Below are 23,210 nucleotides of genomic sequence, written 5' to 3'. Positions count from 1 at the left end.
AAGACGATTTTATCAGACTAGTACCATGCTATTTTAATGTCCCTTTTACATTGAGTACATTTTTAATGCATAAATTTTTATCACCAAAGAAGAAATACTAATAGCAAATAAGATAAAAACTTTAACATTTATGAACAAGAAATCATACTTCGAACTCATACTGCACTTTCAAAATTGTACAAGTGTCACTTTTAAACTTTATTAAGGGAAATAGGAATTTTGAGCATTTTTTTTCAAGTAAATAGGCATTATTCATGATTTATACATTTTGTTAGCAAATCATATGCAGTTATCTTCACTAAAACTTAGAAGCAATAAAGAAGTACCTTTACAATTCACAAAAGTTTTTACGCCATAAAAATTTAAAAAGAAAAAGCGACAATACTAAAACTGTTAAATTATTTTAGTTCATGCGGGGTACATAAACAATGTGAGACATGAAAACACATTTGTTCTTTACGGCAAAACAAATTGCAGAATAAATTATAACTACTTGCAATAATAAATGCAAACAGTAATTTGCTCATATAAGAAATTATAAATGAAAGCTATTGGAACAGAATTTATCTTAAAACTGAGGTATTTAAATAAACAAAAATAATTTTTTAAAACCTCAGACTCTATAATACAAATTTAAAAACTTTTTTACACCAAAAGTCATTTTATAAGCTTTGTAGCTGATATAATACAAAATGCACATTGAAAAGTTTACACATATGTAAACATCATATAATACATATTTTCTACTTACAAGTAAAACTATACACCCAAATATTGTGTTTCCTAAAAGAATAATCAGTTCATTAAAAAAAGATATTTTTAAGGAAAAATCAACATAAAATTTTACTCTTAAAGATGTAAAAATTGAATTTTACAATATCCTTAAGAATAATGCAGAAAAACTCCAGCAGTTGCTTATTTTTAGAAACCAAGAAACTGCAAATATGCACAAGAGACACACATAAATCATTAAGATAGGGTTTCTTTTGTTTCTTTAAATGTCTTAAAGCATTAAAACAAATACATTTATGGTTAACAGCAAACATGTAACAATAACTTTGCAGAAAGAAAGCCATTTGGTGTGATTTACAAAAGCGATTTTATAAATTAGTCAATTTTTTAAATTAAATGTTGAATTCACAATTAAATATGCAAAAGAAGCACTAAACAAATTTAAGAGATTACCGTCCAAATGCCATCTGATTTACGAATGTTTTTCGCTCTGAAAAATCCAATACTAATATTAATAGTAAAACTGTTAGCAACTTCAATTGTTCAGAAGAAAAAAAAAATCCCCTTGAAAACAAACACATGATGCAGCATTGCAATTGTTTCTCTTGTAATCAGCCATGATATATATAATCCCCCCCCCCCCCCCCAAAAAAAAAAAACAGTTGTTAAGGGTTAAATTACGATAAACATGTCTGTTGTGATACGAGAGAGTGTAATACTAGCTTGACACAGCGGAAGCTATTATAACTACCCCCAAGTTTTCAATGACTGATATAAAAACAGGGCAACTAGAAGCATAATGACCTCCAAAGTAAATTTGTCATCACATATCTTATGAATCATGAAGACTTACACAAGGCTTTCCAAATAATTTTATACAAATATATATAAATTCACCAAAAAAGTTGATAAGCAAGTGGCTGATAACCAACTATTTTCAAAGATACAAAAAAAAAAAAAAAAAAAAAAAAAAAAAAAAAAAAAAAAAACTTTTCAATAGAAAAAAAAAAACATTGCTGAAAAAATAGTAAATATTTTAAAAATGTGCAAAATAAACAAAACAGTAGAGAATATCAAATTAATTATAGATTTGAATTCCTAGAGGCTTATCAATTAAAGGCATCATCAATTAATTTTTCAAGAGGGGAGGGGGGGGGAGCAAAGAGTGTATGTTCAATGCAATTTTTATTATAAAACAACAAAAACACGTTTACATGCACATCAAAACATTAATTTTTCCAAGCCCCCACTGACCTCCTAACTGACGGGCCAGAGAAAGTTTTAACCAGATAGCATTTGTTTCTCTTATGTCCTACTGTAAGTCAAGTGACATCTGTATACATGTATTTGATTCTCAATTTCTTTCTTAGTGTACCAAGGTATATCTTGTAAACACTGTGTGGTTTGTTAAAACTGTACATATGCAAAGCAAATTAATATAATTCTGAACATGACTGAAGTTGCAAAATAACCTCTGTTTAGCAAAAGACAGTCTTTAAGGCAATTAAGCCACCCAACACCAAAAAACAAACAGAACACGACTGAAATAAATCATTTAGGTCTGCCATTGGCGTTTATTTAAATTACTCTTTTTTGCTATCTTTTTTTTTATTACAAAAAAAAAAAAACCCTACAAATAAATAAATGTTTTATCCCATCAGATATAGATCACTTTCAAAGTGTACTATAAAACTCTCTAGCTAAAATAATATTCTGTATACAAAAAAGGAGCAAAACCGGCTAGAAAGTTTCATACATAAAATAACAATATTCACATTAATAAATTATTTTTGCATATATATGTATATCCCTTACCATTAGTATAAATAAGCTAGTACTGAGCGCACCAGCTCAAAAACAGTATTTAGATTTTTCACTACATTATACATGCAACGATTAACTCTCAACTCCAACTGATGTTTGTAACTGAGGTGATGAATCAGTCCTTAATGATGACACTTCATTAATAGAATCAGAGTTTTCCTGAAAATTTCTTTTATTCCCATTGCTTGTGTGATTACTGTCTTTTTTAGCACTCTGTTTATGCTGTAACAAGACATAAATTACTTTTACATTCATAGAAAATATAACTTATCACAGGCTAATAGAAAATAAACTAAAATTGCAAAAGACACTATAATATATGCAGACATGTCAAATTTATATATATATAAAAAAGCAGCAGGTTTGGCATAAGTTTTAAAAGCAAAAAAAAAAGGGAGATTTAAATTACGTTATTTGAAGAAAAAAAGTTTTGTCAAGTATTTCTAAGTCTGAAATTAACTAATTTAATACAAAAATTTAATACATGTACGTCTCAGAGTTCTAAAATATAAAATGCCATGCAAAGCGGCAAAATATGCTTCATCAAACATTTATTTATTATAACAATGTGTCATTAGTAATAAAACACTGTCATTTAAACTATGTTTTTAATTATGTTAACAAGTTGAAAGAATGTGTAATGCAAACTATTAAAAAAAAAAAGTAAAATACATGGAAAATAAAGAAAATACTGAAGAAAAAACTAAGAAGTAAAATAAATAACTCATTTTAGCAAAAGATTCACATGGGCAAGCATTTTACATAAAGTGCAATAAAACAAACACGTTTTGAAAAAAATTACCTCACGTTCTGGAGGAGGTAAGATAGGTATAGCTGCTTTCGGTCTCTTTTGAACAGTTGGTCTAACTGATGGAGGCTGATTTTGAGGATAATAATAAGTTATTCCTGGCTGATAAATGTCACTTGGAGGAGCCTGCAATTAAACAGTGAATAGAATAAAAAAGTTACATCACTTCTTTGAAAATGTTTACATTTTAAAAGCATTCCATTCATATAAGAAAGAAATACCTTTGTGTTGAAAAGTAAAAGATAATAATACAAAGTTAAAAAACAAATTTAATGTTGGTATTATTTTGCTTTAATATTCTATTTCACCTTTTATGTTTCAATCAGTTGTCAAAAAAATATTCAAATTTAAAAAGAAATATATATATATATATATATATATATATATATATATTTATATATCACTCATTTGAAAGAAGAACTCTTTTCAGGTAATTTGCATCAAGGAAGGTAAGTTTGCTGTGTTCTCCAGTGGTTAATAGTAAAACAAAAAATCAGTCTTTATTTCCAAAAAAGATAACGTCCTTTGAAGGTTTTTAAAAATAAAATGAAATAAAATAAAATAAAATTAAAAATTTCGTATTGGGGCACTCTTTTTCCAAATGAGCAATATATATATATATATATATGTGGTGATGTGTTATTTTATAAGACACTTTATTAAGAACTCGAACTGTTGTGAACTATGTTTTTATTATTCCTACGCGCGGAGTGAGATTGTGCGCGACGCGACCAGTTTTTGGCGGATTGAAGAGGAAGATGGGAAGTGTGGTGGAAGACGTGTTGTTCTCGATGTTTTAATGTTTCTTGTTCTATGTTCCTGTATTCGTCTTGTGCTGTCAATTATTAAATGTTTATTAGTACACGATGCCGTCATTATGCTTTGTTGTGTGAAGAATACCCCTAGACCAGCCGAGATCCTTACAAATGGGGGCACGGCCTTTGATTCCGAAACCTCGCCCCTTTGAAAGTTTCAACGTGTAGCTGTTCCTTCAACTTTAAGCGGTGAGTGACTCTTTTCACAATTTTCAATTCCTTATTTCGAAAACATACAGACGTGGTGTGGAAAAAATGAAGTCCAAAAAGAGAGATCAAAAACCTAAAGGCGCTGCAACTGCTACAGTGCAAACTGAAACCGAATATCCTAACGAAAACGAAACAAATATAATAACAAATGTTGATAATCCAAACACCGCATTACCGTACGTTACATTTTCTGATTTCGAAACTCTAGTTAAACGTTTCAATGGCGACGCAATGTCTGACGTCAACATTTGGATAGATTCCGTTGAAGAAGCGATCCTACTTCTACATCTCAGTGATTTGCAAGCTTTGTTATTTTCTAAACGATTACTAGTAGGAAAAGCAAAACTTTTCATTGATAGCGAAATTTTGCCAATGTCTTGGCAGACGTTAAAAAACTTATTGCTTGCGGAATTTTCCGACTGTCGTTGTCCGGCTGAGGTACACAAATGGCTTTCGAACAGAAAAATGCGTTATAATGAAAGTGTCGAAGAATATTTTTTTAAGATGCGTCAGATTGGTTCGACGGCTAATATTGATGATTCATCATTAATGCATTATATAATAAACGGAATAGATGATACGCCATTTAATAAAAGTGTTTTGTATAATTGCTTGAATATTCATGACTTTCGAAATAAGCTGAAGATATATTCTGAAATGTCTGCTGATGCACATTCGAGAAAAAATACAGCGTTTAAACCTTTTCCAGTTTCAACTCGATCCGAAAAAAATTCACTAGGAGCCAGATATAACGAACATAACGAAAGAAAGATGAACAAATTTTGTTTTCTTTGTGGAAATGATTCCCACCTGCAGTATGACTGTCCAACAAAAAACAAAGGAAAACGTTGTTTTTTTTGTTCAGGCTTTGGCCATGTTAGTAAAGATTGTGAAAAGAAAACAACTGATAAGAGATCTTTTTTGAATTCTTCGAAATGCAAGGCCGATCCGACTCCATTTTCACCCACGGAAACGACCGACTGTGCTCATAAAACTTGTAATTCTTTCCAAATTAACTCCAACATGTTGAAGTCAGCTAAAATAAATGATTCAGTGATAACTACTCTAATTGATACTGGATCACAGCTAACCGCGCTTTCAAATAAAATTTTTAAAAATTTCCGAAATATAAGTTTAAAACCTACAAGTGCAACATTTTCCGGCTTGGGAAACAAAACCTATTGCCCCATTGGCACTTTCTTTTCTGATATTGAAATTGATGACTGTATGTTCTCGACATTGATTTATGTAGTTGATGATGATATTTTAAATGTGGATGCAATTATTGATACTGATGTTATTAATCAAGGTATTTTATGTGTTGATAAAAATGGTTGTAACTTGAGAAAACATGAAAATTTTTTGTTGAATGTCGCAAATATTGTGCCCAATGAACCTGAATTAGACCTTGCACATATTCAAACCCCTCAAATACGTGAAGAAGTTAGTCATTTAATTAAGAGTTATAAGCCTGATAAAATTAAAACGACCAATTTAAAGATGTCAATTAATTTAGAAGATGAGATTCCTGTTGTAAGCAAACCCCGTCGGTTATCCCCTTTGCAAAAAGAAATCGTAGATTCTCAGATTGCTGATTGGCTTGAAAAAGATATTATTAGACCTAGTTGTAGTTCCTTTGTTTCACCGATCGTACTTTGTAAGAAAAAAGATAATTCATATCGCTTATGTGTTGATTACCGCAAACTAAACCGTAAAACAATTAAAGATCACTATCCTTTACCTTTAATTGATGAAATTTTAGACTCTTTAAGTTCAGCAAAGACATTTACTACATTAGATTTGAAAAATGCATTTTTTCATATTGATATTGAAGAAAACAGTAAGAAGTATACATCATTTGTCACTCATAATGCCCAGTATGAATTCCAGAAATGTCCCTTCGGATTAAGTGGAAGCCCCTTATTATTCCAGAACTATATTAATTGCATTTTTCGTGAACTTTTAATTGATCAGACCGTCATTATTTACATGGATGATATTCTTATTCCTTCCGTTGATGAAGTGGATGGTATAAACAAGTTGAGAAAAGTCCTTCAAATTGCCTCTGAGTATGGACTCGACCTAAATATTAAGAAATGCCAATTTCTCAAGCGAGAAATAGAATTTTTGGGTCATGTGATTAAAAATGGAAAAATAATGCCCTCTTCTTGCAAAACCTCTGCAGTTCAAAATTTTCCCCTGCCGAAGAATGTGAAAGACATTCAAAAATTTTTAGGACTTACTGGTTACTTCCGAAAATTTATTCAGCATTATGCATTAATTGCTAAACCACTCAGTGATTTGCTTCGGAAATCAGCTCCATTTGTTTTTGGACCAGAACAACATCAGGCATTTTCTGTTTTGAAGGAAAAGTTAACTTCTTATCCTGTTCTCGACATTTTTCGTCCTGGCGCAAAACTTCAGTTACACACTGATGCAAGTAAACACGGATTTGGTGCTATACTCCTACAAGAGTCTTCGAATAACAACTATAACCCAATTTACTACTTTAGTAGAAAAACGACCCCTCAGCAGGAAAATTATTCAAGCTATGAACTTGAAATGTTAGCAGTCATTGAAGCAATTAAAAAATTTCGACATTATTTGAATACTAAATTTATGATTGTTACTGATTGTGACGCGTTCAAGAAAACATTATCTAAGAAAGATATATCACCTAAAATTGCCCGATATGCCATGTTGCTTGAAGAATTTAATTACGATACTAGCTGCGTGCCCGGCGTTGCACGGGCTACTTAAAAAATGAAAGATATGTCCAATTGATGTTTTTGTATTACTCTGACATCAGTTTCTAAAGCGCTAAGGAGTAAATAAATACGCGTAATGCAAGGTTTGCAAAACACCAGTAGAGCATATTTTTGGCAAAAATCTCTTTAAAGTTAGTCATAGTTATCAATAATGCAAGTTATGAGTATTTTCAATTAACACAAAAGATGAAAATATATGCATTATCAATTATAATCTGTGCTCACTTTAAACTGAATTAAATCTGATAGACTATACCTGAAACATTTTTACAGTGGCTCCCAAAAGTGTTCGTACACCTACGACTTTCAATGAAATACGCCCCTATGCATTGGTTAGAATAATTATTTAGGAATAAGTATTTAATTATAAGACCTATGATCTATTTTTAACAAAACTACTCGAAAATTTTTAATAAAACATTAAAACTTAATTTTTTAAAAATCAAAAACCAAAAAGTGCCGGAAATTTTATCTCACGAAAGTCTTCGTACACTTTGAAAAAAATGTCAAAAAATTAGTAAATAATCTAACTTTTTACAAAATCATTATTTAGTAGAATATCATGCAGCATCAACAACAGCTTTTAAACGTCTGGGAACAGATTTCATTGTTTTTTCTTTCTTTTTTTATGCAATTTCTGAGTAAGTGTTCAGCCGCAATTCGAGTTTTACTGTTTCTAGTTCGCTTTTCGTTTCAATGGTGTATTTTCGTAATCTAGCCACCAGACATCAACAAATATGTTCCATTAAGTTTAAATCTGGTGATTGAGGAGAGATTTCTAAGGTTAAGGACAATTTTTGAGGAACCAAACTCAAACGTGTACTTCTTATCGTTATTTTGATAAAAAAAACGAAGTTGTTTCCAATTGCCAAATTTTGGGCTAATAGTTTAAAATTGGTTTTTAAAATATTTAAATAAACAGCATAATTCATTATTCCATCAAAAAATTTCAAATTTTCAATTCCTGATGCTGTTATGCACCCTCACACAAAAACACCTTCACCATCCTGATTAACTGATCTAGCTAAGTTCTTAAGATTAAATTCCTCACTTTTTCTTCTATTGACAATTATACAAAAATTTAACCCAAAATGTTGAATTTATTTTTATCTATAAGTAAGACGTTGTTCCAAAACGTTTTGAGCTTATTTATCATTGATTTTACGACGGAAAGCGTAAGTTTACTGTTTATCGTACGAACAAAAACATTTCTACCGGAAGAGGTCCCCTTTAATCCAGCTAATCAGAGAACTTGACGAGAAATTTTAAGTGAAAATGAAACGTAAAATGTTTCATTCAATTCTGCGGAAACTTTTTCAGCGCTCAAATGTGTATTTTTCATAATTTTTTTAACTGTAAACCTCCGATCACGCTTTGTTAACTTTGCCAGTTGACCTTTTCTTACCTTGTTTTCGATCCGATTCTTGTCTTAAAAGCATTTTATCAAGCACTTCACTATAGAATGGTATAAATTAACTAATTTGGGGACATTTCAAACCAATTTATGGCTACTGTGAGGGAAAAAAATCTAATTTCGAATCGTGTTTGTTGTTTTCTACGCATACCTGCCATTTAAAAGTAATAAGCAGAATATTAGGGAATAAATAAACAAAAAAATAAAGGCAAATGACTTGACAGTGTCATTACAATGCAAAAATTATAAAAAACCACATATGATAATTTTAATCATGAATTTATTCGAAAATATTTCAGTGTATGATGACTTTTGTGGCGTATTTTTTCTCTGTCTCATCGTATTTTGCCAAATTTTAAAAATAAAATTTGGCAATATTTAAAAAAAAAAACTACTGGGTTTTATTCAGAATGGCATAGGAATGGTGTGAAAAAAATTGGACTTCATATTTGAATTCAGTTTTGCGTTATTTTGGTTTTACTACAAAATTTCAAGGTATACGAACACTTTTGGGAACCACTGTATGTACAATTACGATCAGCTTTTTACATAAAATGACACATACTTTTTGGTTGCTTTCGTGAAACTAAAGCACCAAGACTTAATAAATACCAATCAGCATTAATTTAATACCAAGTCATCAGATTCGACTTAAGCTTTAGTTAAAATCCTTAAAAACAATATTTTTGTTCAACTCTGTTTCACTTAAAGAAATCCAAACAATCTTAATTTAACATGTTCTTTGAACGATACAAACTGTATTTCAAAAATAGAAACAGGAAGGAAAAAGAGAGTTATTACAATTCGAAAACTCACACATGTGACGGGAAAAAGTCCAACAAAATAAATATAATTAGTCGCACATCCTAAATGTACCAAAATATGAGGCCGGTGAATGATAAACTTACACTACAATCAATAAACATAGCTAAAGAAACAACTTTCATATGTTGAAAGGAGTTAAGAACGTTGAATGTAAAAAATAAAAAAAGGACAGACGATAAAATAAAGGCTATATCCGAATAGAGCAACCAATTTTAAACTAATTTAAAATGAAATTCTAGATGGAAACGTTGTTTTAAGATTTGGACAGCAGCCAAAAAAATCTCTTTTAAAACAATTATTAGAATTTTACTTGCTCACGCATATTCAAAATGGCAACAGGAAAGAAATAAAATTCCCGAATAACGTTATGTTAATTAACGTTTTAAATAATATCTTCGCTAATTAAAGTCGCACAATTACGAGATTGGTCCTATTGTTTTCTTTGGGAAATTTCGAATTGATCGGTATCTCGTTTGACTCCCGATTCGCAGCGGTTCTCGAGAAGATAGATCTTCAGACAGACAGACAGACAGACGCGAACAGATTTTAATATTATAGTGGATAATTCATCGCCCCGCAACAAAAATGAATCATGTAGATGCCTTAAGTAGATATCCTGTAATGATGATAACTCAAAATTGCTTGACAGATCAAATCGCTGCAGCTCAACAAAATGATGAAAATTTAAAAACAGTAATAGCCCTAGTCAAGGTAAATAAAGTAAATGACTATGTAGTTAAAAATTGTGTTTTGTACAAATTGATAAATGATCGTGAATTGCTCGTTGTACCCAAAGGTATGCAAACAGAGATTATCAAACATGTACATGAAAATGGTCATTTTGCAGTAGCCAAAACTGTTGATGTTATACAACAAAATTATTTTATCCCTAACCTTAAACAAGCTGCCGAAACTGTTATTTCTAATTGTGTGCATTGTATTTTGGTAAATAAAAAACGTGGAAAGCAAGATGGATTTTTGAATCCAATTCCAAAAGATGATCGCCCTTTAAGCACTTATCACGTCGATTTCTTAGGACCTTTAATGTCTACAAATAAGAACTATCAACACATTTTGACTGTTATCGATGCATTTACAAAATTTACATGGATATACCCGACAAAATCAACTACAACAAATGACGTTATTTCAAAATTAGAATTTCAGGAGAGTATTTTTGGAAATCCTTCTCGTATAGTTACCGATAAAGGCCCAGCTTTTACGTCAAGTGAATTCAGCAATTATTGTATAAAACAAAATATTCAGCATGTAAAAATCACAACTGGAATACCGCGGGGAAATGGACAAGTCAAACGAGTCCACGGTACATTGATCCCCGTTCTTGCAAAGCTTTCGATAAATAATCCCACAAAATGGTACACATTTGTTCCAACACTGCAGAAAATCCTGAATTCCACAAAACACAGAAGCACAAAATTTTCACCATTCGAACTCTTGACAGGTGTAAAAATGCGTTCGAACGAAGATCTAGAAATACTTAGTTTACTTGAAGAAGAAAATGAACAAAAATTTCATGATGATAGAGAATTGCTTCGTAACACAGCAAAAACAAACATACTTAAAATTCAAGAGGAAAATACGAAGAATTTCAATAAAAAACGAAAAATTGCTACTCAGTATCAAATAGGCGACTTTGTTGCCATACAAAGAACTCAGTTTGGTACAGGTATGAAGTTACGACCTAAATTTCTTGGTCCCTACAGAGTAACGAAAGTCAACCCAAACAATCAGTATGAGGTCACCAAAGTTGGCACACACGAAGGCCCTTACTCGACTTCATCTGCTGCTGACTTTATGAAAAAATGGACAACAACTCCAACCGACTAACTTTGTCCCTAAAAAAAAAGGGGAGAAAAAAAATATTAGTGTTTTTCTTTTTCTTTTTTTGGTGTTCCTGTTCAAATCCTGCTTTTGATGATGATCGGAGCGTGCAACTGACGTCGTGCTGCCTTCAACTCCACCTGATGATGATGACTACCATGATGACGACAACGATGATGATGACTACCATGATGACGACAACGATGCTGATGACTACCGTAATGAAGATTACGACAACGATGATGATGCTGACGACGATGGAGGAGCAACGACTTGATGCCAGCTCGACTCCAAAGGATTTGCAGACCTTTTTTTTTTACCTCTTTCCAAGAAATTAGAACATTTCACTTTTTTTTCTCTCACCGAAATTTTACCAGTTCACGAGGACGTGAATAATCAGGATGGACGAGTGTGGTGATGTGTTATTTTATAAGACACTTTATTAAGAACTCGAACTCTTGTGAACTATGTTTTTATTATTCCTACGCGCGGAGTGAGATTGTGCGCGACGCGACCAGTTTTTGGCGGATTGAAGAGGAAGATGGGAAGTGTGGTGGAAGACGTGTTGTTCTCGATGTTTTAATGTTTCTTGTTCTATGTTCCTGTATTCGTCTTGTGCTGTCAATTATTAAATGTTTATTAGTACACGATGCCGTTATTATGCTTTGTTGTGTGAAGAATACCCCTAGACCAGCCGAGATCCTTATATATATATATATATATATAACAATTAAGTAACCTTTTAAATAATATTTGCACATATTTAGACAAACACAGATGCCAAACTCATAACTCCCCTTCCCTTTCATTGTCAGGGGTTAATAAAAATGAGGCACAAAAGAAACTAAAAAAAAAAACTAAATGAAATGAAATGCTGTAATACTTACTGGTGCTGGAGGAGGTGGAGGTGTTGCATACTGTTGATATGTAAACTGATGATAACCAGTAGGAGGAGGGGGAGGTGCAAAATTCATGATGTTAGGGGTTGGAGTAATGCACGGTGGTGGTGCAAGGATCGGTTGACCAGCAGGCACAGTTGCTTGAGGAAACAATTGAGGAGGTGGAGCAGTTGTGACTGGCAATCTTAAGCCTAAAATAAATGGAATATATACATTGAAGCAGAATTTTAACTTACGACAGAAGATTTCAAATGCTAAGAAAATTAATTTCTGCACTATTCTCAGCGATTAAAGGAAAAGAAGACACTTGGAAAATAAGAACTATGTTTTTTTTTTTTTTAAATGTAAGAAAGAAAGAAAAACAGAACCATAGAAGTAAAGGAACTTTTGTTTCTCATTGTATGCATACAAAAATATTTAACAATATAATGAGTTACGTCCACTAGCTGGGCATACCATAAATTCTCAATCCCCCCAGTCAAAAAGGCTTTACTTTTTACATTCAATTAAGACTTCTCTTATAAGCTGTAAGTTACTGCCCCAAACCAGGGCTAAGGCAGAACTACAAGTGTATATGAACAGTTCAATTATAACATTCAGGTACTGTAGTTTCACTTTTATTAGTGACCATCAGTCTGGAATAGTCAAAACCGAGCTAGAAGCAGATTTTCTCCAATTGAAGCTGAGATTACCTTAACACTGGTGGCTAAAATTGATTCAGCACACCAGCAAGTCTGCAAGCAGGGTGTGGCTTGTCTCAAAAAGTGAAGGTTAAAGCTAAAGTAACAAGCTAAGTAAATTTTTGTACAATCAATACTGCATTAAAATAGGCAATTAATGTATTACAAAAAAATAAATAAATAAATAAATAAATAAATAAAAGAAAAATATTCATGTATTGTGTCATATTAAGAATCAAAAATAATTTAAAATCAACAAATCAGTTTAAAAAAAAATCATCATCTAAAATTTAAGCTACAAGTTCAAGGCCTTAGCAATAAAAAAAAAGGCAAACCTTGTTAACATGATATTGCTTTACATCAATTTCTTGTTTGACACTAGAAGTTAATCACTTAACAATTTATCAGATAAGATGAAATTTGGCTGGCATGAAATAATTATTATGTACATGAATTTCCTATCAAACAAGGTTTGACTGCACTTTTTTTAATTGATAAATAGGATATATTTGAATTCAAGAAATAAACACTGCAGCAAAACAAATATTTAACCAACACTAATGCAGACATGACTTGAAAGGAAAACATAGGTACAAACCAAAGCTGTCTGGATATGGAGTGGGAGCAAATGTCTGATATGCAGAAGGATTCATAATTGGAGGGGTTGTTGTAGGTTGGCTCTGTGTGCTTGGCGTTGGAACACCGGTTTCAGGTGCAGCATACATAGTGGGCTGATAACCTGGTTTAGAAAAAAAAAACCATTATATAATTTTCTTTAAAACGTGACATTATAGCACTAATTAACATGAAGTTAACAGAAAAACGGGGGTACATTCCATTTATATGAATTAAGATTAACACAAACCTTCATAATATGAAGAATGAGGAGGAGGAACAGTTTGTTGATTTGTTTGGTAAGTATTAGTTTCAGGTAAGCTTCGCTGCCGCAGAGATGAGTAACGTTTTGGACGACCAGATGAATCACCAGCACCTTTTAGTGCCATGTTTGGCATTTCAGTTTCAAGATTATTAACACCTAAAACACATTAACAATTTAGAAAAATATTTGTTTAATAGTATGTTACCTTATTCATAATTTTTTTCTACATGAAAGCTTTAGAATTCACAAAAATGTATTTATTTGTTGATATTATTATTATTTTTAACAAAGAGAACATGCATGAATGCTTCAACTACCGGTCAAACCTTTGATAAAACATTCAGCTTAAAACTAAAGAAACATCCTAGACTAATAATAAAATGTGAAAGCAGCCAATCAATAAAATCACAAAATAACTTAGTTTTGGTTTTAGCTGGAAAAAGCAAAAGCATTGACTTGCCCATAACCAAAATACAAAACTAAGTGGCACTAGATAATGTTACCTAATTTTCTACCTTAATTCTATGTATACAATGTATACATGTATATATTTCTCGACTTATTTAAGATCTAGCAAATGCCTTTATGCCCTTATAAATTGGCCAGGCAAGACCAGAAATGGCATTCTATGCATTTGTCTTACAGCCGCTATGTAAAATGGTCAGTCATTTTGCACTGCCTAATTTCAAATTTTAGAGGAGAAGGAAATAAATTAAGATAAAACAATCTTGTAACATAATATTTACTAGTTTTGGAAATAAGTATCAATTTTTAAGTGAAAATTTTGCAATGGAAGATACTAATTTTCCAACTGAAATATTTGAGTGTAGTTTCAATACCAATCTGAAGTTACTATGCTTTCAATACAATTCTGGCACAAACTGCATTAATGAAACTTTTACGGAGGCTGTTTTTCTTTTTTTGATGTAGGGGAGATCTCATTCTGGGGTTACTTCATAGCATTTGAGGGGAGTGTGCCATTGTGTTTTGGAAGTGTGGGCAGATGGGCACCACTATATAATTTATTACACTTAACAGACAATCTTTTCGTAATTCATGAAAATAATGCCCATAGAAAGGTACTTGGGGCTCATGTGGATTTAGTATGCAAAAAAAAAATTAAAAACACCTTTCCCACTAGAAATTCTTACGAGAAAGTGTCCCTTCTCCTTTTCTCCTCTAGAAGGAAACACCAATAATAAAACACAAGTTTACTGGTAGCATATCACATCTAAATGATTATCCCAATAATGAACATGAAATAAAATATTAATAAAACATTTTTCATACATAATAATTAAAAAAATACATTTTAATACTTACTACTCTCACTTTGGTGAACCTCTGAAGGGACTCCATTGCACACTTCTTGCGTATCATTTACATTTAACTGCTCCATTTCAGAGTTCAAGTTATTCATTTTATGTTCCAAGAAACGAGGGGAAATGTGACGCATGCCACCACGCCCTCTCCTTGGGTATTCCCCTCTGCCTGATCCACGGTTTCCACGAGCTGGTTTACGATTTCCCCTATCGTAACTATTGTTGAAAGGGGAAGCCTTGCCCCTCCGAGGAGGCACCTCCCTTTCAATTGAGTTCCTTCCGCTTAAATTAGAGTTTTCAAACGTTAAAGTCCTCACAGATTTAGGTTCTTCTACATCAACAGGTTCTTTAGGATAGTAAGTCTTTTTTTCAGGCTCAGGCACAGGTTCACTCTCAATTTTTGAGGGTAAAGCAGGAAAATCTGTACTGTTAATAATAGGTGACTCTGCGATTTTTTCATCTAGAATTAAAATGTTAAGTTTTAGATTAAAAATGAAAATTAAGAGCAAAAAATATCAAGAGGTAAAAAAGAAAGTTATATTTTGAACTGCTGAGAACATTTTAATTACAGGGTTGCCACGGAAATTCAAGAATGAAATTCCCTGACATTTCCAGGTGGTTTTCAGAAAATTCCAGGTTATTTATGTCCACTTTCTTTTCGCAACATTAATATATGCATCTCAAACTTTGATAAAACCTACCTTATATTCAAACTTTACAAACAATGGTTATCAAATTTAATTTACTCAAGATGGAATAATCAAAAATATGTACTAACAAAAGTGAAACAAAACACTATAAAAGAATTAAGAAATAAAGTAAATATGTAGCATATCTTCTTTTCAATCGTGAGGAGCCCAGAGCCAGTCTTACATCATGTGGAAAGAACGGACAAATAAAAAAATTTGACATCTGAATCACAAAAAAAAGTTAATTGCTAACAGTCTGAACTAAAAATCATGCATCTTTTAGATCAACATATTTCCTCTATTTGTTGCACATAAAGCAGGGTTGCTGTAATGCTGACATTACATATTATTAATTTTTGGCCTCCCGAGTAGTAAAAATATGCGTGTGTTGGCGCTTTTGGCGGGGTTTGGTTTTACTGCGGAGGAGGCGAATTGGCGAGGAACTTGCCTGGGTTCCGGGGGAAATGTTTGGGAAGAAGAAGGGACGAAGGAGAATTTTAGTGGATGTATAAAGCACAGTGCAGTGCAGACGATTCGAATACAGCCCGTATGCCTTGTTGTCCTGATAAGAATTAGGTAAGGCATTTTTTATTAATGTATCAATAGAAAATGTGCTTTTCGTTGATATTTAAATATTTAGTGTCTTGTTGTGGGCTAAGTCATATTTGCAACAACATAGAGATATTAATTAATTCACTAAAATAAAAGCTAAATAATTATATGTAACGGCCCTGTTTCTTTTCCATTCTAACGAACCTGATAATATAACAAATGAACCTCCATATATAATATATTTTAATAATATCACTGAAACCAACATCATCACATATGGTGCCGATAGTACCAAGCCTTTAGAGCTATTGTAGAATGGAAACATAATTTCGTTTGAGGATTTTCCTTATATTTATAAAATTGCTAATGCCCCCCAAGAAAGAAAATGACCACAACGGTTGGATCCCCACGAAGAAATGACAAATCCTTCATTATAAATATTGATCCTTATGAAGGCGATCCAGAAATGTTGGATTTCTTTACAGAACAAGTGCAAGACTTAATAGATCTGAATGGCTGGTCTGAGAAAAGATCCATGTTATTTTTAAAGAGTAAATTGAAAGGACCTGCACTGAAATATTTCCTGGAATCCCCACAATTACGAAACACTTCATGCGTTAAAACGGTGATTAAAGCATTAAAAGAATTCTTTTCACCTCCCTCACAAACTACAAATATATCCCAGTTTAATAACATCCAACTGATGTCAGGTGAATCGATGAAAAATGTAAAACACAGAATAGACTCTTTAGCATCAGAAGTATTCTTGTTTGACGATCAACAAGCTCTAAACGAAGTAAAATTTCACAAGTTTATGTCAATAATTCCTAATGAAATTAAAATTAAATTGCTCGAAGAAGATATTAATGATTACGAAAAGGCTGTGAACAGAGCACAACAATTACAGGAAATCACAAAACAAAGGAATTCAAACAACACTAACAACAGAGAAGATTTACACATTAACGCCCTGACTGAAGAAATAAAAGAATTGAGGAAGAAAATCAATGATATAAATGAAAAAGATGAATTAAATCAGATATCCTATCAAAACCAACCCGTTACCAATACTGAGAGAACAAGAAATCCGAGACGCCCGGAATGCCATCAAAAACAAACTAAGCATCCTTATAATAGAAATAGTAGAAGTCAAGTTCAAAATCAGCGAAGAAATTCTAAGCCCGATATAGTTTGTGTATTTTGTGGACGGAATGGTCATTTTATGAAGTTTTGCTATGAATATAAGAACTCAATTTTAAACGTAAACAGAAATTGTAACGATCGCCACGGCACAGGAGAATTCCAACAGAGCCATTTTGTGCGAAACACCCGAAGGAATTTCAGAGAGCCGTTGGACCCAGAGGCTGAAACTTTCACCCCTCGTAACCACCCAAACTCCAAGAGGGAAGAGCAGAGGTCAGCGTTGTTTCTTCCCCCCCAGTAAATTCTGCTCCCACAAGAGAAAAAGTCAAACCGTTGACAGAGTCGAAAAAGAGAAAAAGCGAAACGTTAAAATGTAGTACATCTACGCAAACTGAAGATGCGAGTGCCGAAGGGGATATTGGAACTGCGTTGTCCTCATACGGATGCCTTCCGTTAATCAGTGTTTCGTTTAGACATTATTCATGCGCATTTTTAATTGACTCAGGTTCTTCTTTAAGCTTAATGTCAACATCATTGTTTAATGAAATTAAAAATGAGGTGCATTATAAGTATGTGTCCAAAAATGTTAAAATACGAACTATAAACTCAAGCATATCATTTTCAGCTTGCGTTAATATATCTTTTAAATTGGGAAATAATCATTGTAAAAATATATTTTACATTGTAGACTTTCCGATGTCGTCTAAATATCGTGGTATTATAGGATATGACATTTTGTTAAAGAATAATATAACTTTCGCACCGAGAGATAACATTATAACATTCAAAGGAAAAGAAATTCCGCTAATTACAAATGAATGTGTCGAATCCGAGAAAACAGGAGACATAATTAATCAAGTGAAAGGCATGGCAAAGCATACCCTTACTGATCATGACATGTTAATTAATACTGTGAAATTAAACAGAAAGATTATTTTACAACCACAAGAGTCTTGTGTGGCATCGGCTTCTTGTGTTATGGTTGATAATATCAGTGACAATGGTTTAATTTTCACTCCTAATATCAAAAACAAGCATGTCATTTCTCACGAATCTATTTTTGAACCTAAATATAATAAGAAATCTGGGCAAGAACAAACACTTATGAATTTCCACATCTATATTGAGAATACTTCAAGTAAACCTATACATATAAACAAACACACGAAGATGGGAGAAATTTATCAAGTCGATGAAATAAAAGAAACTATGAAAGAAAACTTAACCGAAGAGGAAATGAATTTTATTTCCGCGTCAGAAAATATTACAAAATTGAGAAGATCAGAATTTTCTCTGTCGAATTTTAAGATGGATCATCTCTCAAAGAGTCAAAAAGACCAGTTGAGTAATATTTTAACTTCAAAATTTGCCGCATTCTCTTCATCAATGAAATCTATTGGACATTGTGACAGAGTAATACCCAAGCTGAATTTTATACAAACTTTTCCAGTGAAAGTTTTGCCTTTCCCGATTCCACATGCCCTGAGAAATGAAGCAAAAAGACAACTTGAAGAACTACAGGAGGCAAACATTATCAAACGTACAATTTCAGACTTTTCGGTACCACTCTTATTAGTACGTAAGAAGAGCCAAGATGGAAAAGCTAAATTTAGACTTACTCTCGATCTTCGGCTAATAAACTCTATGATTACACACACACCTTATCCGATTCCAAAAATCCACACAATTATTTCAAATGTCGCTGAGTTTAAATACTTGACAACCCTAGATTTATCACAAGCGTATCATCAAATTGATCTGCCGAAAGAATATCAAAATGTTTTATCTTTCGCGACCCCATTCGGAACTTTCTGCTACCGTAGATTACCGTACGGTTTACGTTCTGGTGGGTCATTTTTCCAACATCTGATGGATTTAATTTTAGAAGAATCTAAGTTACAAGACACGTACGCCTATATGGATGACATAATTGTATGTGCCAATACATTTCAAGAATTTACGCAAAAGATGACAACATTGTTGGACACTTTAATTAAATTTAATATCACCCTTTCGCCTGGCAAGTGTGAATTTTTCAAAGAGGAAATCAATTATTTAGGTTTTTGAATTAATCAAAACAAAATCTTTCCTGTCCAATCAAATATCATGAAAATTAAATCGTTCCCATCTCCTAACACAAAGAGACAGTTAAAGAGATTTATAGGCGTCTGTGGATATTACAGACATATGATCCCATATTTTGCAACTTTAATACAACCATTGATTGATTTAACGACCAAGAAAGCGAATTTTGAATGGCTTCCAGAGCACGAGAATATATTTAGAAGGTTACAAGAATTCTTTTTCAAACAACCTTTTGTCCAGCAACCAGATTGGTCGAAGACTTTTGTCCTAAACACCGACGCATCAAAAGTAGCTATTTCGGCAGCTTTGATGCAAAGTCATGATAATTACTTACTACCGATTGCGTTCTTCTCAAAGAATCTTTCCAAATCCGAAAAGAGATACCCGGCACTACAGCTGGAACTCATGGCATTAGTGAAAGGTGTAGAAGCTTTTAAATATTATCTCTATAATACTAAGTTCATCATCCTTTCAGATGCCAAGGCATTAGATAAATACGGGAAAACGTCAAACCCAGCAGATATAACCACTAGATGGTTAATGAAGTTGAGTGAATATCATTATACGTTTAAACATCTACCTGGAGTGAAAAATTTGTTTTTGGACTTTTTATCCAGATTGCCAATAAAAGCGAACAACATTACAGATATTACAAAAGATCCTCAAATTTTAAAGGATAATTCAGCTGTTCACATTTTGAATGATTCAAACGACTTACTACCTGATTTTTCATGTGAGTACCAAGATGAAAATATAAACACAATTCACGCTTCTGATGAAAACACCCAAGAAAAGAGCAAAGAGACATACCAAAATCATTCCGGACAAAAAGAAGAATTTACTGAAAGTGATTTTCAGCATGTTCTAAACATCATCGGGTCAGAAAATCAGAATGATCCATTGTTAGAAGTGACAAAAGAGACTATTTTAAAAGAACAACTAAAAGACGCAGAACTGTCAAAAATATACAATAATATTATTAATAGGGTTGAGAGAGAAAATCAAAAATATTTCATTATTGATCCTGTTTCAAAATTACTTATGTATGTAAAAAAACCAGAAGATCAAGAAAATATATCGCTAAAAATTGTAGTTCCACAGTCTTTAAAATTTAAAGTACTAAGAATAGCCCACATTTCTCACCTTGGAGTAAGAAAAACTTACCAGAAATTAACAGAAAAATATTATTTTAAAAATTGTTACAGTCAGTGCGTGAATTTTGTGGCTTCATGCGAAATCTGCATTTTGAGTAAAAACCGTGTAATACCTCAAGCACCTCTACAATCAGCAGACCTGCCAAAGAGAAATTCTGTTCTTTGCGCAATGGATCTGGTAGGACCTTTTTCAAACAATTGCCATATTTTAACAATTATAGATACATTTTCAAGACATCTTGAATTGTATAAATTACAGTCAACCACAGCAATAAATGTGGTTAACAAGCTTTTTCAGTACATTTGCACGCACTGAAGACCAGAATCGATTTTGACAGATCTTGGACCACAATTTTCTAGTGAAGTTTTCGACAAGTTTACGCAAATATTTGGCGTATATTTATCCCATATTTCTACCGGGCATCCGTCGAGTAATGGAATTTGTGAGAGGGTCAACCAAAGTTTAAAAGGTTCAATAACTGCTCTGGAAAAGGAAGGTTTTTCCTTTGATCATGCAATGCACCTTCATAAAATTATATACAATTCCTCCATTCACAGTACAACTGGTTTTTCCCCAAATGTCGTTCATTTCGGACGTGCTTTATCTTCACCTTTTGATACATTTAACAGTGACTATCTACTACCTATAGATATAGACTTTAATTTGCATAAAATTTTTAAGCAAACTCAAGAAGTGTATGCACAAGTATATGACAACTGTTTTCAGAAGAAGCAAATGCAAAATGAAAGACAACACCGTAAAGCGAAATTACGAGTGTTGAAAAAGGGAGACATTGTTTACATAAAATCGAAACAGACCATCAAGCCAAGATATTCTGGTCCTTACCAAATTATTGCACAGAAGTCACCAGTTACCTATCAGATTCAATATGCCGAAAACCCGGCAGCAAAAGTGTTCCTGATACATATAGACCGTTTACTATTGGTACCCCCCCCGTCAATCTGATCTTCATCCCAACCCCCAGCAACCCAATGACAATAGCAGTGGTAATAATTCCTCTGAAGTTCTAATTTCAGGGTACAACCTAAGGAGAAGGAACTAGACGCATGGAGAAAAAGATTAAAACGTATTCTGAGTGGCCATACGAATACGTTTGCCTAGCCGGACTGTTGGCAGTCTAGTGAGGTTTTGAGTCATTATCTCTATCTTCCTTGGGATAGGTAATATAGGAATTTACTACTTTGATAAATTAATCATAAACAGGACATTTGTGACATTTTCGGACTGTCATGAACATTTAGTTTTAATTCTTCTGTTATTTATCAACTCTTTGCAAAAAATTTTCTCATTGGAAATTGTTATATTTTTTACATGTGTTGATATATTTATAAAATTCAGGGTTTTAATGTAAATGGTTCACAATACTATTGTATTTTTAAGAATATGGTACATGTGCCAATCGGTATTGTAACATGCGTATGAACTAATAAGGTATTATGAATTTGGTTTCATTTTGCAATATCAATGTCCTATTGAAATAGAATCAATATATTTTTTGTGTTTGAAATGTGTCATCATATAGATATTCAGATTTCACGTTGAATTTGCCACGCTAATCAATTGTTTCTTTTATTCTCCTCCAATGCATGCATATTTACTAACTACCTTTGTAGCATTTTTCTCTCTTCCTTTCCTCACGAATTTTGTTGTCTTTTATACCAAATATGTGAGCTCACTGGTATTAAATACTATGTGTACATGTATATTTTGTCTCCAGGTGTATGTCAACTATTTTATGTAATATATTCCGTATACTAATATAATTCTATGTATTTATAATTATATATATCAATTAGGGTATTAAAAAAAAATCTGAAGGTACAACAAGGTATTTAATTAATTGTGGTAAAGATGAACATATGGAACATTTTGTTTATGCAGTATTGTGTTTTTATGTGGATTTACGGTGGAACTCGCGGTTGTTATGAAAAACACACAGCTAGATAAAAATGTGATGAGATTGGTTAAGAGTATTGAATAAGTTAAGGTACGTTTGGAACAAAATGTATTTCAATCGCATCATTATGTTACGAAATGGATAAAAACTTCTGAGACACAATTAGTATTTGATCATATTGCTGAGTTTGATTTGATTTGCCAATTTTTGAATTAGTGAAAGTCCCCTGTCGAAGTAAAATTTTGAGCAACAATCACAACTCTCTGATGAGCAGATTTTTTTTTTTTTAATCGGATTCTTTTTATTTTGAAAGAAAGAAGCGCATTGAAATAGTCATCAAAGATCACTACCAAAATTCTAAAAGATTAGTGATACTCCTGTAAAAAAAAAAAACTTTTTTACAGGACAAAACTTACAAAATTTACAGAACAAAACTGCCTAGAAGAAAACAATTACAATAATTAAATTTAAAGAAATAATATAAAACATGAAAAGATTATTGCAGCTCATTAAGAACTTATGACGCACACGCAGACAAAACAACAAAACAATGTGCAGCGTACTCAAAATAGTAATAACAATTTCAGAATTGCTGACGTAAAAAAGCAGCACTTAAACAGAGCCCGCTAACTACGAAGACAAAATGTAC

General features: G+C 32.4%; 1 protein-coding gene across 1 annotated transcript in view; it reads right to left on the bottom strand.

The window, feature by feature from the left end:
• Window positions 1-2,384: 2,384 nt before the first annotated feature.
• Window positions 2,385-23,210, bottom strand: part of LOC129228606 (protein CASC3-like) — a 40,464-nt gene continuing 19,638 nt past the window's right edge. Inside the window, exons 7-12 of the mRNA XM_054863286.1 lie at window positions 15,024-15,479; window positions 13,683-13,853; window positions 13,416-13,556; window positions 12,126-12,328; window positions 3,359-3,490; window positions 2,385-2,778 (exon numbers count right to left, since the gene is read on the bottom strand). Of these exons, the coding sequence (XP_054719261.1) occupies window positions 2,629-2,778; window positions 3,359-3,490; window positions 12,126-12,328; window positions 13,416-13,556; window positions 13,683-13,853; window positions 15,024-15,479 (1,253 nt within the window). The 3' untranslated portion in view covers window positions 2,385-2,628. The remainder of the gene's footprint in view (window positions 2,779-3,358; window positions 3,491-12,125; window positions 12,329-13,415; window positions 13,557-13,682; window positions 13,854-15,023; window positions 15,480-23,210) is intronic.

The sequence above is a fragment of the Uloborus diversus genome, chromosome 8, assembly GCF_026930045.1.
Source record: "Uloborus diversus isolate 005 chromosome 8, Udiv.v.3.1, whole genome shotgun sequence".
Taxonomy (NCBI): Eukaryota; Metazoa; Arthropoda; class Arachnida; order Araneae; family Uloboridae; genus Uloborus; species Uloborus diversus.
This window is presented reverse-complemented; position numbering and strand designations above follow the sequence as displayed.